Source organism: Gavialis gangeticus, unplaced genomic scaffold, assembly GCF_001723915.1.
Source record: "Gavialis gangeticus isolate Ggan-Ray unplaced genomic scaffold, GavGan_comp1, whole genome shotgun sequence".
Classification (NCBI taxonomy): domain Eukaryota; kingdom Metazoa; phylum Chordata; order Crocodylia; family Gavialidae; genus Gavialis; species Gavialis gangeticus.
In genome coordinates, this window is record NW_017729012.1 from 11,602,709 (window position 1) to 11,616,481 (window position 13,773).

The 13,773-nt window shown below is 68.3% G+C and overlaps 1 protein-coding gene across 2 annotated transcripts in view; it reads right to left on the reverse strand.

Annotated features, from left to right (window-relative positions):
• Positions 1-13,691, reverse strand: part of DPH1 (diphthamide biosynthesis 1) — a 28,888-nt gene extending 15,197 nt beyond the window's left edge. Inside the window, exons 1-2 of one of the 2 annotated variants that reach the window (XM_019511283.1) lie at positions 13,590-13,691; positions 11,190-11,253 (exon numbers count right to left, since the gene is read on the reverse strand). In XM_019511283.1, coding sequence (XP_019366828.1) covers positions 11,190-11,242 — 53 coding nt within the window. In that variant the 5' untranslated portion in view covers positions 11,243-11,253; positions 13,590-13,691. Of the gene's footprint in view, positions 1-11,189; positions 11,254-11,876; positions 12,281-13,589 lie in introns of those variants that run through there. The other variant, XM_019511282.1, reaches the window with a different exon arrangement.
• Positions 13,692-13,773: the final 82 nt, after the last annotated feature.

Genomic DNA, 13,773 nt, shown 5'->3' on the forward strand with positions numbered 1-13,773 from the left:
CCCGCTGCCGGGGACGAGCCAGCCCCGCTCCACGGTCCCACGTGCCAGAGCGTGGCCAGGCCCTGCCAGGGAGCAGGGCCCCGGGGCTGGCCCAGCGCAGCCGGGGTGGGGCGCCGGGCACGGGCCGGGGCTGCTGGCAGCCGGGCAGCGGGGAGATAAGGCAGAGGCTCTTGTGTGATTTAAAGGCGCCACCTTTGTAGGTGTTTTATTGCACCATTCTGGGGGATTATTAGCTTGGCCGCGTTCCCGGGGAGCTGCTGTGGTATTTTAATTATGAAAGCAGGTATTGTAATGACAAAGCCCTGCGCCTGGAGGGGCTGGTTAAACCATATGCTAATGCCTTATTTACATCAGGGCTTCACGGAGCGCTCCCCAGAGCACGCTCCCTCCATTGTCTGGGCCGTATCTCACCGTGCCACCGTGCGCCACCGTGGCCTCCCCTGCCACACCAGGGCTGGACACAAGACGGAGCACCGCGGCCGGCCCTCCCTGCCAGCACTGGCCCGGCAGCTGGGCAGCGCTGGGGAAGGAGCCCCACACCTGCCCTAGCACCCGGGCAGCCCCCGGCAAGGCAGAATGGCGGGGCCGGGATGTCTGGGCCCGGGGGCTGCCAGGGGCTCCGTGACAGTCACTGTGAACCGCGAGACCCTGACACCCCTTCACGCACCAGATGGGCACCAGCGGCTGAGGCCGAGCTCCCGCAGCGCTCAGCCCGGGCCCTGCTGCGGCAGAGGCTGCTGACGGGATGCCCGAGCCCTGCCTGCAAGGGCCCCTCCAGGCCTGGAGCAGGAACAGGAGCAGCAGCTGGCTACGGAGCCTGGCCACGCAGACCTCCCCGGCGCAGCTCCCAGGGCCCGGGCCAGAGCCTCCCAGCACCGCCCTGCGCTGCACGCTGCACCCAGAGCCCGGGGCAGGGACTCTTACGCGCCAGGCAAGAATAGAAGCGGTGGGTAGATCTGGGCAGATGGCAGAGGGTGGAGAAACCACAGAGCGTGCTGAATATTAACAGCTCAATCGCACCCGTCAGCGCCCGGGAGGGGAGGGCGGGACGCCGGCACTCAGCCAGAGCTTCCCCGAGCGCAGGGCAGCCCCCCGAAGCCTCCGCCGGGAACCCCCCGGGGGGGCTTCCGCCTGGGGAGCAGCTCCCAGCTGGGAGGGCGACGCACCTTGCCGGTCGGGCGCGCCGTGTCGTCCCTCGCGCTGCCTGGGCCTCCCCCCGGCACAGCTGCAGCATCCCCAGAAGGACGGCGCCTGCGAGCAGTGCCCCGGGGCAGCCCCAGCTGCTGCGGGACAGGGAGATTTTGGGGGGCAGGGCTGGCAGGGGGTGGGGAGCCCCAAGAAGCGGAGCCCTGACCCCAGCCCCCTCCTCTGAGGAAGGCGAGGGATTCGGCGTGAATCAGACTCCACACATCTCGGCAAAAGTGGAAAATTATTCAGCTCCTTAAGATTCAGGACGGGGAGGTCTGACTCAGAGCAGCAGCCAGCACCGCTTAATTTTTTATAGATTAAAATGTATGCAAATTGGCCCAAACCCCAGAGAGAGTCCCTGGGGGTGAGGAGCACGAAAGTGAAATAGCAACAGGAGGGGGGCAGCAAGCTGGGGGCGGTGCCCACCCCCTGCTCCCCGCAGGTGCCCGCGAGTGCTAACTGCGTGCAGGCCCTGGGCGGGCGCAGGGAGGAGGGGCCCAGCCCTGGCAGCGTCACCGGCCCCGCGCGCCGGCACCTGTGGCCCAGGGCACGTGTGACAGGAGCCCAGAGCTGCCCCGGCCCTGTGCTGCACGGTCCTGAAGAGACCGGGGCGAGTGAGACGGCTCCTCCAAGGCCAGGGCTGAGTGCCACAAAGGCTGCCACGCTGCCCCGTGCCCAGGCACTGCGCTGCTTCCTGGCCCCCCCGCAGCACCAAAAACAAAGGGGCCAGCTGCCGTGGCCCCAGGGCCTGGTTTTGCTCACCCAGTCCAAGTCCCGGACCCCTGGTTCCAGCGGCCAGCGGGGCCAGCGCCCGGCAGTCGGGGCACCGCACGAGACGGGGCCGCGGGGGCAGCAACTGCGTGCGCAGGACGCTCCTTGCCCTTTCCCTCGTGCCGCTGCGGCTGCCAGAGCCTCGAGCTGCGCTCCCAGGCACACGCAAGCCGAGGGAGACGGGGGTCTGTCACTGCCGCAGCCTCACCCGGCTGCCCTGGAGGAGAGCAGGCAGCTCTGGTAGGAGGGTAGATGTGGGGGGGACACCAGCACGGCCGTCCCCCTGCCTGCACCCCAGGCACAGGCCCCGTGGCGCAGTGGGGAGCTCATGCATATTGAAGGCGCGGCGAGGTTATTCATCTTGCGCGTCCCGCAAACCCCGGCTCTTTCTGAAAAACAGCCCGGCCTTAGCATTTTTCTCATCTCCCCCTAATTCATTATCTCCTCCCTTAAACAGATGGCTCCCAACATCCCATTTATAAAGTGCCGCGTTCAGCACAGACAGGCCGCACGCCCGAGCGGGCACGGCCCCGGCCCTGGCCCGATGGCGGGGATGCGCTACGCTGCCAGGGGGAAGGTGGGGGAGAAGGCTGGCCCCCTCCCCCCGTGCAGGTTGGGGGGGTGAGCATGGCAGGCTCCTGCACCAGCACCAGCACCCCCTACCACAACAAAGACACGGGGCAGCACCTCCCATCACACAGCTGCCCCCGCTGCAGGCTGGTGCAGGGCCCAGAGCACCAGGCAGGTCTCCTCGCCTCCGTGCTACAGTCCCGCTCTGCAGACCGGGCCTGGAGGCAGCCCAACGCTGCGGCCAGGGCAAGCAGCGGGCGCCGCGCTGGGGCCGAGCACAACAGTGTCAACCACAGTGCAATGCGCTGGGGTGCAGACGTGCCCCGCGCTAGGCCAGGGATCCAGCACTGAGCTGCAGCTTCAGGAATCAGGATCCTTGTGACCTGGGCTGGGACAGACGGACAAGCCAGACCCCAGTGGCCTTGGCAGCGTGCAGGCAGGGGCCAGCGGGGCACCGGGCCCCTGTGCATCCTTGCCAGCTGTCCCAAGGTCCCCCTCCCTCGCCACTCCCCAGGAGGTGCCTCCCTCGCCCCCTCCCCTTCCCTGGCACGTTTCCCCCCAGCCCTACACGGTCTCTCCCTGCAGCCGCAGCACAGGAGCTGTCCCTGGGGGCACGGGAGCCTGGAGCTGAGCTCTAATTAGCACCGTTGCCGTGCCTCACTGGTGACTGATGCTGATCAGGTGTGCGCAGATCCGTGTCCCCCCCCCGCTGCCACCCCGAGGGCTCCAGAGGGCACAGGCAGTGCTCTGCACTGGGCCCAGCATGGACCACGCCCCGGGGCTGGAAGGGGGGCACCCTGAGACGTCCGAGGGGCTGTTACAGAGCAAAGGGAGCTCTGGACAGTGGTGTACAAGCCAGCAGCCTGACATGCAGGCCCCGGCCCAGCCAACCTCCTCCAGCACCTCCCCAGGGTCAGGGACGATGAGGGGTGCGGGCAGCGCCGCAAGCGAGACGCCAGGACTCCAAGGGACAGTGCCCGAGAGCCGCGAGTGAGCGGGTCCCCAGCCCGACGGCAGTACAGCGGAGCCAGGCAGGAGCAGGCACAATTGATGCCCGAGTGCAGAGGCTGCCAGCGGGCGGGCGCATGTCGGCCGCAGCCTCGAGAGCGACCCGGCAGGGACCCAAGGCCTGGAGCAGAGCCAGAGACCCAGCGCCCCCTTCTCCTCGGCTGTCTCAGGCGCTGGGGGCCGTGGAGGAGCAGCGCAGTGGGCAGGGGAGGCGGGAGCCCCGGAGCACGAGGGCGCATCTCTAACCTGCTCCACCTGTGCCCCAGGTCGGGGCAGGAGGACATGGGACCAGAGGCACTAGGGCTGTGATGCCCCCTCCAAGGGCATGTGGACCAGGTGGACGGGACGTGAGCAGTCACGGGGCCCCGGCGCAGGCTAGGGCCAGGGTCTTGCAAGGGCAGCGATGAGCTTTCCTGTTGAGGGATATGAAAACTGCGTTAAAAACAGCAGCGACAGCAGAGTGATGACGGGGTGGACCCCACTGTAGTGTCTGCCCCTTGGCAGGCTGCATGCGGGCATCCTGAGCGGTTGCTGTGGTCCTCGCCCTTCCCCACTGACCACAGCCAGCCCCCTCCCCGCACGGCGGGTCCCCTGGCTTCACCCCGACCCGTGGCGGTGCAGGGGCCTGGGCAATGCTCCCTGCGTGGTGTGGGCTGAGCGCAGCCCCAGCCAGCCCCAGCACAGAACAATGCATTTAATTAGCGGGGGAGCCAGTCACCAAGCCACATTAACGGGCTCCCAACTTCATTAGCACAGGAAGGCTGCGCATAATTAAAATAATGAGTTTGCAATTTTACTGCAAACGGCTTTGGAGAGGCGCTGCCTTCGCTGCTGCAGCTGGGCAATTACAGCCCTCGCACAGCGCACGGCCCAGCAGCTGCAAGTGGGTCACACTTGGAGAGGGGCTGCTGGGGGCCGGGCTGGCACTGCTCCCTTGCCAACACCTGGCCCAGGTGGGCTAAGCTCTGTACAGGGCCCGTACGGAGACCTGGCCCCACCCTCCGCTCACACCCAGATGACCCTCCGCACTAGCCCGGCAGGTCCTGCCTCCCCACGGCTGCTGCTCTGGGCAGGATCGACAGCCCCAAGCGCTGCCCACACGGCAGAAGGGACCGTGGAGGCTCCCAGGGATGGGCCATGGATGGAGGCACCGGCAGGCATGGCCCCCACCTCCGCCCCGCACTGCGCCAGTACTGCCCCGCGGGCGCGAGGCATCTCCAGCCAACTGAGAACTTCATTCCCTACTAACGATGCCGCTGTGCGGCTAATGACGGTGCTCCCATTCCCTGCACAGCATGTCGCACCGTGCTGGGCACCCCGGGCTCTCCCTCCAAGGGCAGCATCAGCAGCGAGCGCTGCCGGGCCGGGGGCTGGCTCTGCAGGGGGGCCTCAGCTCCTAGGCCGTGAACCAGGGGACGTGGCCACGGGCCCCTGCAGCTGAGCTGCCATCGCCCGAGCCTGCCCCGTGCACGGCGGGAGGGGGGAGCGAAGCTGCGTCCCTGGCAGGGCAGAGGGGCCCTGGCGGGCTCTCGATGCGAGCCAGCCATCAGTAGAGGTTCTGATCCGCGTTATCTCCCTGCCCGGGTGCACGGGGCCTTTCAAGCGGTGCCAGGGCTGTCGGCTGCGCCCTGGCCAGGCCGCGTGCCCAGAAAGCGCAGGCCCTGCATGCAGCCTTAACCCGTTGCTGGTCAGCCAGCACCAGCTCAGGCTCCCCCGTGCATCTGGTCCCGGAGCAAGCCCCGCCAACCTGGGCTGCCCGGCACGGTCAGGGGGAACAGCCCTGCCGGGTGGCACGAAGGCCTGGGGGCACCAGGGGCTTCTGCTCTGCCCAAGGGACCTCCCCGAGGAGGGGGTGGCTGGGAGCTGCTGGGCTCACGCCTCTGTCTGGGCTGAGCCCCTAATTGCAGCAGTCCCCGGGGCTGCCAGGCATATAGCGCAGGGGACAGGCGCAGCCCGAGGCAGCTCTGGGGAGGGTGGTGGGAAGCCCGGGGTTGGCTCCTGTCACCAGTTGCCGAGACGCCCATGATTAGCAAGCGCTGTTCACACCGTGGCGGAGCACGGAGACAGAGGGATTAGCAGCTGCGCGGCCTGACATTCGGAGTTTATTAACAAGGAATCAAAAGCCCAGCTGAGAGCTGCTGCTCCGGAGCCCAGCTGATCCGCTGCTCCAGGCCCCGGCAGGAGGGGGTGGGCTCCCGCTCGGAGCCCTCACAAGCCCTCGGGCCGCTAGGTCCCCTGCTCCGTAACCCTCTGACCCTGCTCCGGACATGGCCCTGGTCTGCGCTGCAGGCCTGGCCCAGGCTGCCGGGGGGGCTCAGGGCACCAGCAGATGAGAGGTCCCTGGCGCAGCCCCCGTGGCTCCAGGGCGCAGTGACACTGCCACGCTGCCGCGCCCCTATCAAGTCACATCAGCTGTGACAACCCACCCAGCCTGAAGCCTCCCAGACAGCACTGCCATGCGACTCCTGACAGCCGCAGCGCCCGCACCCCCGCCCCTCCAGCCACCAGGATGCCCCTGCTCGGCTGCAACCGCGACACCGCAGGATTGGGCTTGTGGTGCCCAGCAGGGCTCCCTGCCCAGCCCGGGGCCCAGCACACGGCCAGTCCCTGGCACTGCCCTTGACCTGGCCGGAGGGGCGGGGGGGCAGGCGGCTGCCACTCAGTGGCGGCACGGAGAGCAGGTTTCTTTACAGAGTGGATAAAGACAAACCGATTAGCGCTAATTAACGAGGCCTCACGCCGATCAATGCCATGCGCCTGCTCTCCATTGCAAAGGAGCTGTGCCAGAGGCAGCTCCCCAACTCCCTCGGTGCGGCTCCACTCAGCCGTGGGCCGGGACCCCATGGAGGGCAGCTGCAGGGGCCCAGGGGGGTTTCACAGCCCAGGCAGCCTCAGAGCGGTCTGCCTGGCCAGCCCCCAGCACCCCCGTCCCCCGCAAAGCCCAGTCCCTTCCCACCGGTGGGCACCACTCCCCGCGCAGGCCGCTGGTGGGGGACTCGCTGCTCCCCCAGCCTCACCGTGCACATCACACAGCACGGGGCTGCCTCACCTCCCGCTCGCCCAGCTCATGGCCCCTGGGGGGCTGCACTGGGTGCCCAGGGACAAGGCCCCAGAGCCCTGCCCGAGTGCAGGGGCACTGCAGGAGCCCACCCAGCGAGGCTGAGGTCTTTTGGAGGAGCCTGGGGGCTGCCAGCCCTGTGACCGCGTAGCACCGGGCCCTGCCACAGCTGGGAACTCGGGGCCCCGGCCCCAGCAAGATGCTGCCTCCCCACACACGCCCGCTCCGGATCTCCTGATTCAGTTTTCACTGTCATCGCCCTTCTTATCAGCTTTCACCTCTCGTGGTGCGGTGCTGTATGAGGGAAGCCTTTGATCACACTGGTGATGGCTCCTGCTGCAGCGCTGCGACAGACCCTTGGGCCCACGTGCTCCTGGCCCCACGGCTCCTCTCCCTGACAGGCACCAGACCCGGCTCCACAGCGGCACAAGGTCCACGGGGCTGCGGCGCGGGCACCGAGTGGTGCCCTGGGCGGTGATGGGACAGGGAAGAGGGCGAATGGAGGGCCCAGCCATGCCCCACCGAGCCACCGAGCCACGAGGCTCCCAGGGCAGGGAGATGCCAGCAACAGGAGGGCACCGGGGGACAGAAGCTCCCCCAGGTCCCTGTAGCCTAGGTGGGGAGCTGACACGACGCATGGTGCCAGCCAGCCAGCCAGCCGGGCAGGAGGCGGGGGTCCCTGGTGAGTCCCCACTACTCCCGGCACTGCCGCGGCCAGGCTGCAGGGTGCATACCGTAGCAGCAGCCATCTCTGGAAGAGCGATAAATATTAAAGTGCAGGAGGGGGAGCGCAGGCGGCTTGGGCAGAGAGGCCCCGGGATCCCGGCAGTGCCGCGGAGAATCACAATCACCGACTACAAGGCAGGGGCAAGCGGGGTTACAGAAGGAGCCAAGTCAGGCACGAGGCCCTGGCAGCCCCTGCGCTGCCCAGCCAGCAAGCGGCACCCCCAAACCTCCGCCTCCTGCCTGGCCCCGCGCCGGGCAGTGACGCCAAGCGTGCGGGGTCCCGGCAGCGCCTGGCAGGGCTCCCACCTCCCTCTTGTCACAGCTCCAGCAGCTGGAGAGGGGCGGCCAGCCCCGCTCTCACCACTGCCCACTCCACGGCTCAGCCAGACGCCTCCCACCCGCTGCTGGGGAGGACGATTCCCCACCTCCCCAGCCCAGCAGGCAGGCGCCTCCAGGGGGGCCGAGGCTGCAGCTCCGCGGGCTGGTCCCAGACACCTACCCTGGGGCCAGGGGAGGCAGAGGGCTGCTTGCCCCACACGGGACCCAGGTGCCACGTGGTGCCAGGGACCATTCCAGTCACGTCCAGAGCTGCCCGGGCTCCTCCCAGCCCTGCAGTTGTGGTGGGGGGAGGAAGGACCATCAAAGGCAGCCACCACGTGAACACCGACTATAAATATTAATGGTAGAAGAGTCAGCGCTAACGAGGCTGGGAACAGACCCTGTCGATCTAACCCCTCACCTGCGGCAATTTAATCCGGTCCCAGGGGGCCGCAGGGTGCAAGGAGCAGGAACGGGTGAATGCCACAGCCCATCCTGCCCTCTCCCAGCAGACCTCAGCAGGCACATGCCCGTCGGCCAATGCCCCCCTGCCCTGCCGGGGAACTGGCTCGGGGACCAGGTGCCCGGAGCTGCAGCCCAGCCTTGCCCAGGCCCCTGGAGAGGCAGCCTGGAGCCTGCGGGCAGCAGACCGCGCCTTGGGCAGGGCCAACCATCCTCCACAGCTGGACGCAGCAGGCACAGGGCCTGCCCAACCCATGCAGGCGCGGGCAACGGCTGTAGCGCGCCAGGCACTTGTGCAGCCAAGGCCAGGGCCAGCCACCTCCTCTGCCCTGCCCAAGCAAGACCTGCCCTTGTGCTACCCAACACCACCACCCTCCTTGCGCCCAGCAGGCACACGCGCCAGCCCAAAGCGCCTCGCAGCCAGTGCAGAAGCAGCGAGAGGCAGGAAAAACCAATGCAGCACAGCCCTGCCCCCACCCCCACCAGTGCCCCTCACTGGGATGAGCATTGCCAACTCCATCCCCAGCACAGCGACTGGCCAGCACCCACCACCCACCCAGTCCTCTTCTCCCTCCCAAGCTCCTGCTTCCGGCACAGGGCCCTGGCTGGCCAGGACTCTCAGCAAGCGGAGCCACAGCCAGGCTGGGGGGCACTGCTGGCCGCACCCTGGGGCAAGTCTGCGCCCACTTCCCACCACTGAAAGTTCCCCGTTCCCACTGCTCGTCGCCCTGTCTACCTTCCATGGCCTCTGCCCCAACGAGCGGGGCAGGGCCCCGGGCACCCCAGCCGGGCGCGGGCGTGCGCACACACACACAGCGCCCCGGGAGAGGGGCCGGAGGAGCCAGCGCTGCAGCAGGCAGGACTGCCGCCACCGCCACTCATGGTTCCATTCAGATAAAAGAATCCCCTTAATCTGCTGCCTTTGAAGTCTGAGACATGAAAGAGGCTCCAGCCAAGCAGGGGAACGGCAGGCTCTTAAAGGCACAGGCGGCCTGGCAATGCTGCCACCCGATGCCCACATGCGGCAGCAGGCCGACGCCAGGCCCCGCTAGCTGCTGCCGCCCTGGCCTCCCCAACCAGAGGCCCACAGAGGCTTGACCAGGACCAAAGGCCCCGCAGCGCAGGTACCAGCCCCAGGGCAGGGGTGGGTGGGAGGACAGGGGGATGGATGGGCCTTATCCTGCTGGACCAAGAAGCTCCCTCCACCCCCCCACCAAGCTCCTCGTTGCTGCTGCCCTGACTCACGAGCACTGGGGGTGGCAGGTAGGAGACACCACAGTCTCCCCGCAGCCAGGCAGGGCAAGGGACTTACTTGCCCAAGACTGCCTGGCAAGGCAGCAGCAGGGCTGGGGACCAAGCACAGAGGCCCTAGCTCCCGGCTGGTGCTGACACAGCAGCTGCTCAGCTCCCAGCCGCTGGGAAGGGCAGCGGGTGCTGCCAGAACCCGGTTGCACCAGCAAGACAGTATGCTAATGGGTGTTGTGACCCCACTGGCACGCAGCGCACAGCACTATTAGTGCTAATTCGCTGTGTGAAAGCAGGAGGGGCCGAGGGCCGAGGAGCGGAGAGGAGGAAGTGCGGCGGTAAAGAGATGAGTGCAGATCCTGCCAGGGGCCTGGTGCACCTGCCCTTGGTCCCGCTCCCACCCTCCTGCAGGGCAGGGTGAACAGGGGAAACCGCTCCAGGGCTCCTGGCTCGACTGAGCTGCAGCTGCCCCGGGGACAGCGCTACAGCTGCAGGCACCGCGGCAGCACATGCTGACCCTGGACTCCACCTCGGGCACCCTCACCATGGCCCAGGACGGGCTTGGCCTCCCGCAGAGCCTGGGCTGCGCATGGGGCAGCGATTCCCAAGCTCGGCCCCACAGCAGCCCTGGCTGCTCCCACTGATGGACGTGCCGCGGGAGGGAAGAGGCAGGCTACAAGAGCCAGCTGCCCACACCCATCCCCTGCGGAGGACAGGCAGCAGGGCCCTGCCTTGCCTGCGGGCTCCCACTGTCTCTGGCTTGCCACGCAGCCTCTGGCCCCGGCAGATCCCCAGGACCCACCTCCAGCCCTGACACCTCCCCCAGCGGGGACAAGGCCACTCCCGAAGGAGCTGGCTGCCCTGCGAGGCGCGGGCAAGGAGGCAGCTGGCCCCACGCACGGCTGAGCGCTGCCGGGCAGCCTCCCGCACCGGCTGTGTGCAGCGCTGCAAAAGTCAGCGATGCCCCGAGGCTCTGCAGGGAGACAAGCAGCGCCAGCCGTGCGCACACGGCCGGGAACGTGCAAGCTCAGGCGCAGCCCCCGGCACCGCCGCGCAACCCGCCACGCCCCAGGCCAGCAGCTGCCTGGCGCTGCAGGACAGGCCACAGCAGGGGCACTAGGGCAAAGGGCTTCTCTACCAGCACACCAGAGGCCCAGCACTCCCCCTCCCCACCCGAGACCCGGGGTGCAGGGGGAGCCCGGCCTGGGGGCCCGCGCGCAGAAGCCAGTCCCAGATGAGCCCACTACCAAGACCGGCCCCCTCCCACGCTCTCCCACGCACCCGGGGGAGCAGTGACCAGGGCACCAAGGGGGGAGCTGCTCCGGGAGGCACCACTAGGCCAGTCTGCCCTTGTCCCCCCAGTGCTCCCAGAGATGCTCCCCATGCTCTGAGCACACACCCCGGCTCAGGGACTTCCCCGGCTCCTCCTGTTCCTGCCCCAGTCTCACCCATTTGCCAGCTGAAGGCAGCGCCCACAACAGCACTGCCAGCCCCATGCACTTGCCCCGTCCTCCCGCACGTGGCGAACACAGCCGGGAGCCACGTGCCCCAGGCTGGCAGGCTGGCACGAGCAGCTGAGATTGGGCAGCCCCGCGCCCATCCCTGGCTGAGTCCTCCACTCACGTGGCTGGAGACGCGTGGCCGCTAATGAGCTCTCTGGGTGAGCAGCCCTGCTAACGAGCAGAGCCAGCTAATCCCCTGGGCAGGGTGGCAGCTGACCGCCCAGGGCCAGGAGCAATCTCCGTGCACATGCGGCCCCAGGGCAGGGCTGGAGCCAGCCCCAGGCTCAGCAATCCCGAGGGCGCAGGGCAGGGCGGAGGCCACCCGCCTGCCCACCCCTTACCTCTCAATGATGTCGGCGATGGTGCAGGCAAACATGAGGAGACCTTCCGGCATCTGCAGGGCCACTAGGAGAGAGAGGGAGCCCAGGTTGAGTGCACGAGGTGGGTTGCTGTCCCCCACAGCCAGTGCCCGGGCGCCAGCGGGGCAGGGAGCCCAGCTCCTGGAGTCAGCCCGTGCGGCCCCCGGCGCCAGGAGGTCTGGCGCCTGCCCTCCAACCGGCTCAGGGCTGCTGCTGGCTGCAGGGGCTCCCCTGGACCTCCCACCACAGGGCACTATGCCGGGGGAGGGCGGCAGCGGGGGCGATTAGCTTGAGACTGGCCAAGCGCAGATGGTGAGTGAAGCCTGGGCACGAACACCCCGCACCTCCCATGGGGCATGAGGCCATGTGCTGGCATCTGGGCTCTCTGCACACAGCCAAACAGGGGAGCCCACAGCTCAGGCCCCATTAGGGCTGGCCCTTCCTGGATGGCCCCTGGGACCCTCCCCAGCCCCCATGCTGCAGCACCAGGCGCTCACAGCCGGGCATCCATCCTGGGCCCAAGCTGGTCGCTGGGCTGCCCGCCCCTCCAGGCTTCAGGGTCCCAGGGCCAGGTCGGCACTGCTGCCTCCAGCCCAAGCGGCAAGTCCCGTCTATCCCGCTGGCCTAACTCCAGACCCATTCCCGCATCTCAGTTGCAACAGAGCTCACCCACGTGCCCCCCCCGGCAGGGTGCCCTGGTCAAGCACTGGGCCATGTTCAGGGCACTGCCCAGGCCTGCACGTCTGAACCAGGCAAGTCCTGTGCTGCACCCGGTGTGGAGAGCTGGGGGGTGGGGAAGGCACCTAGTGCCAGGGCAGGCAGTGGCAGTGCTGAGGGTGACCTAGGTCCTGGCCAAGGGAAAGGTCCTCACACCTGGCCAGGGGGAATCCTCACCCCGGGCTGCTTGGCAGACAAGGCAGAGCAGATCTGCCTTCCCAGCCAGGCCTGTGCCCTGCCGGCGAGGGCGGGTGCGGGGAGCGCCACGCAGCTGGCTTCCCCTGCTCCAGCACAGTGTGTTCCCGCAGCGCCCACCCCCGAGCAGCCGGAGGGAATCACCCGCTCGCCTCCCGCTCCCCAGCTGCTCCCAGCCCAGCCTCCCCGCAGCAGGCAAGGCCCATATGCAGACTGAGCCACCCCCGCCCCGCCTGCACTATCAGGGGCCTGCCCCCCAGCCGGGCAGCCGCACAGGAGCCGCAGGCGTGACTCGGCCGCCGCACCCGCTGGCGGCCCGCGGCAGGCTGGGCTCGCGCACACGCCGCTCAAATCCCACACGAACGACAGCGCGGCTTCCAACGCTCCCCAGAACCAGAGACCTAAATCCCAGCTGCATATTTACATTTCATTACAAGGCGCCAAGAAGCACAATGCAGTGACCAGCGTGCCAGGCAGTGCCCCTGCCCCAGGCCACTGCTGCTGGGCACCGTGACCCCCAGCCCCGCCGTGGCACAGGACTCCCCTGTCCAGCCCACGCCACTGCTCAGGCACGGCCCAGCTCAGGCCCATCAGCCCAGGCACGCCAACCCCAGATCTGCCCAGCCAGTCCCTGTGCCCCCACCAGCGTGGAAGGTGACGCCCCCTGCGCACACGCGCGCACACACACAGAGTTACTGATCAGGATGAGGTCCAGAGACAGCGCAGCCTCCCCACGGTCCAGTGAACTGAGCCCAGACCTCGAGTCTCAGCTCAGCGCTGTGCCCACGAGGCTGAGCCGAGCCTCGAGGTCACACGAGCTTCTCCTGGGCCGAGCAACACCTCCCAGCCCGGCTCCTTCCGCCCCCGAGCGTAAGCGGCTGCCACAGGCCTGGCCCCACGTCCCAAAGCCAAAGCTGCTGGTTGCCGCTCCCCCCTGGCTGAGCAGCTGCACCGCAGCCCCTGTCCGCACACAGTGCAGCCGTGTCCCGTGCAGGAGCCCCCAGCTGCAGGCAGGCTCTCGGGCGGTCCCGCTGTCCCTCGCGCCCAGGACGTGCTGAGACCCCAGGCACAGAGGTGAGCGCCGTGCAGCCCCTAGCGCAGAGCAGCTTGGTGCGTGCCTGGGGGCGGCTGGCCTGTGCGCTGGCAAGTGTCTAACCTGCAGGCCTGACCAGCTGGCCACCCGCCCACCCTGGGAGGGGGCCGTGCATGGCGGGACGAGGGGCGTCTCCTCGCTTCCTGGCCTGGAGGCCTCCCAGCCGCGCCGGCGGGAAGGTGCGTCCCTACATCCTCCCCTCCGGGCTCGCAGCAGAATTGGCCCCGAAGGCCGAGCCCCCGCTGTCTGGCCAAAGCAGCACACGGACGGGGGAAGGCGCAGGGCACGGTAGCCGAAGCCCTGGCCCGCGTCCCAGACCGATCTCCGGCTGCATGACAGATCTGTGCGACTCGGCCTGTCCTGTCAAATGTAATTACCATCCTGAGATGCTGAGGCATTAAATCATCTGAAGGGATATGGAAAGCTCCCCGCCAAGTCCCTCAAACACCGGCAGGACGGCAGCTGCTTCGCAGCCTGACTGACAGCTTGGCTCAGCAGCCACCACGGATGCCCCTGGCCCGGGCGGGCCCCAGCACCGCCCGCGGGTCCCGGGCCGGCGCG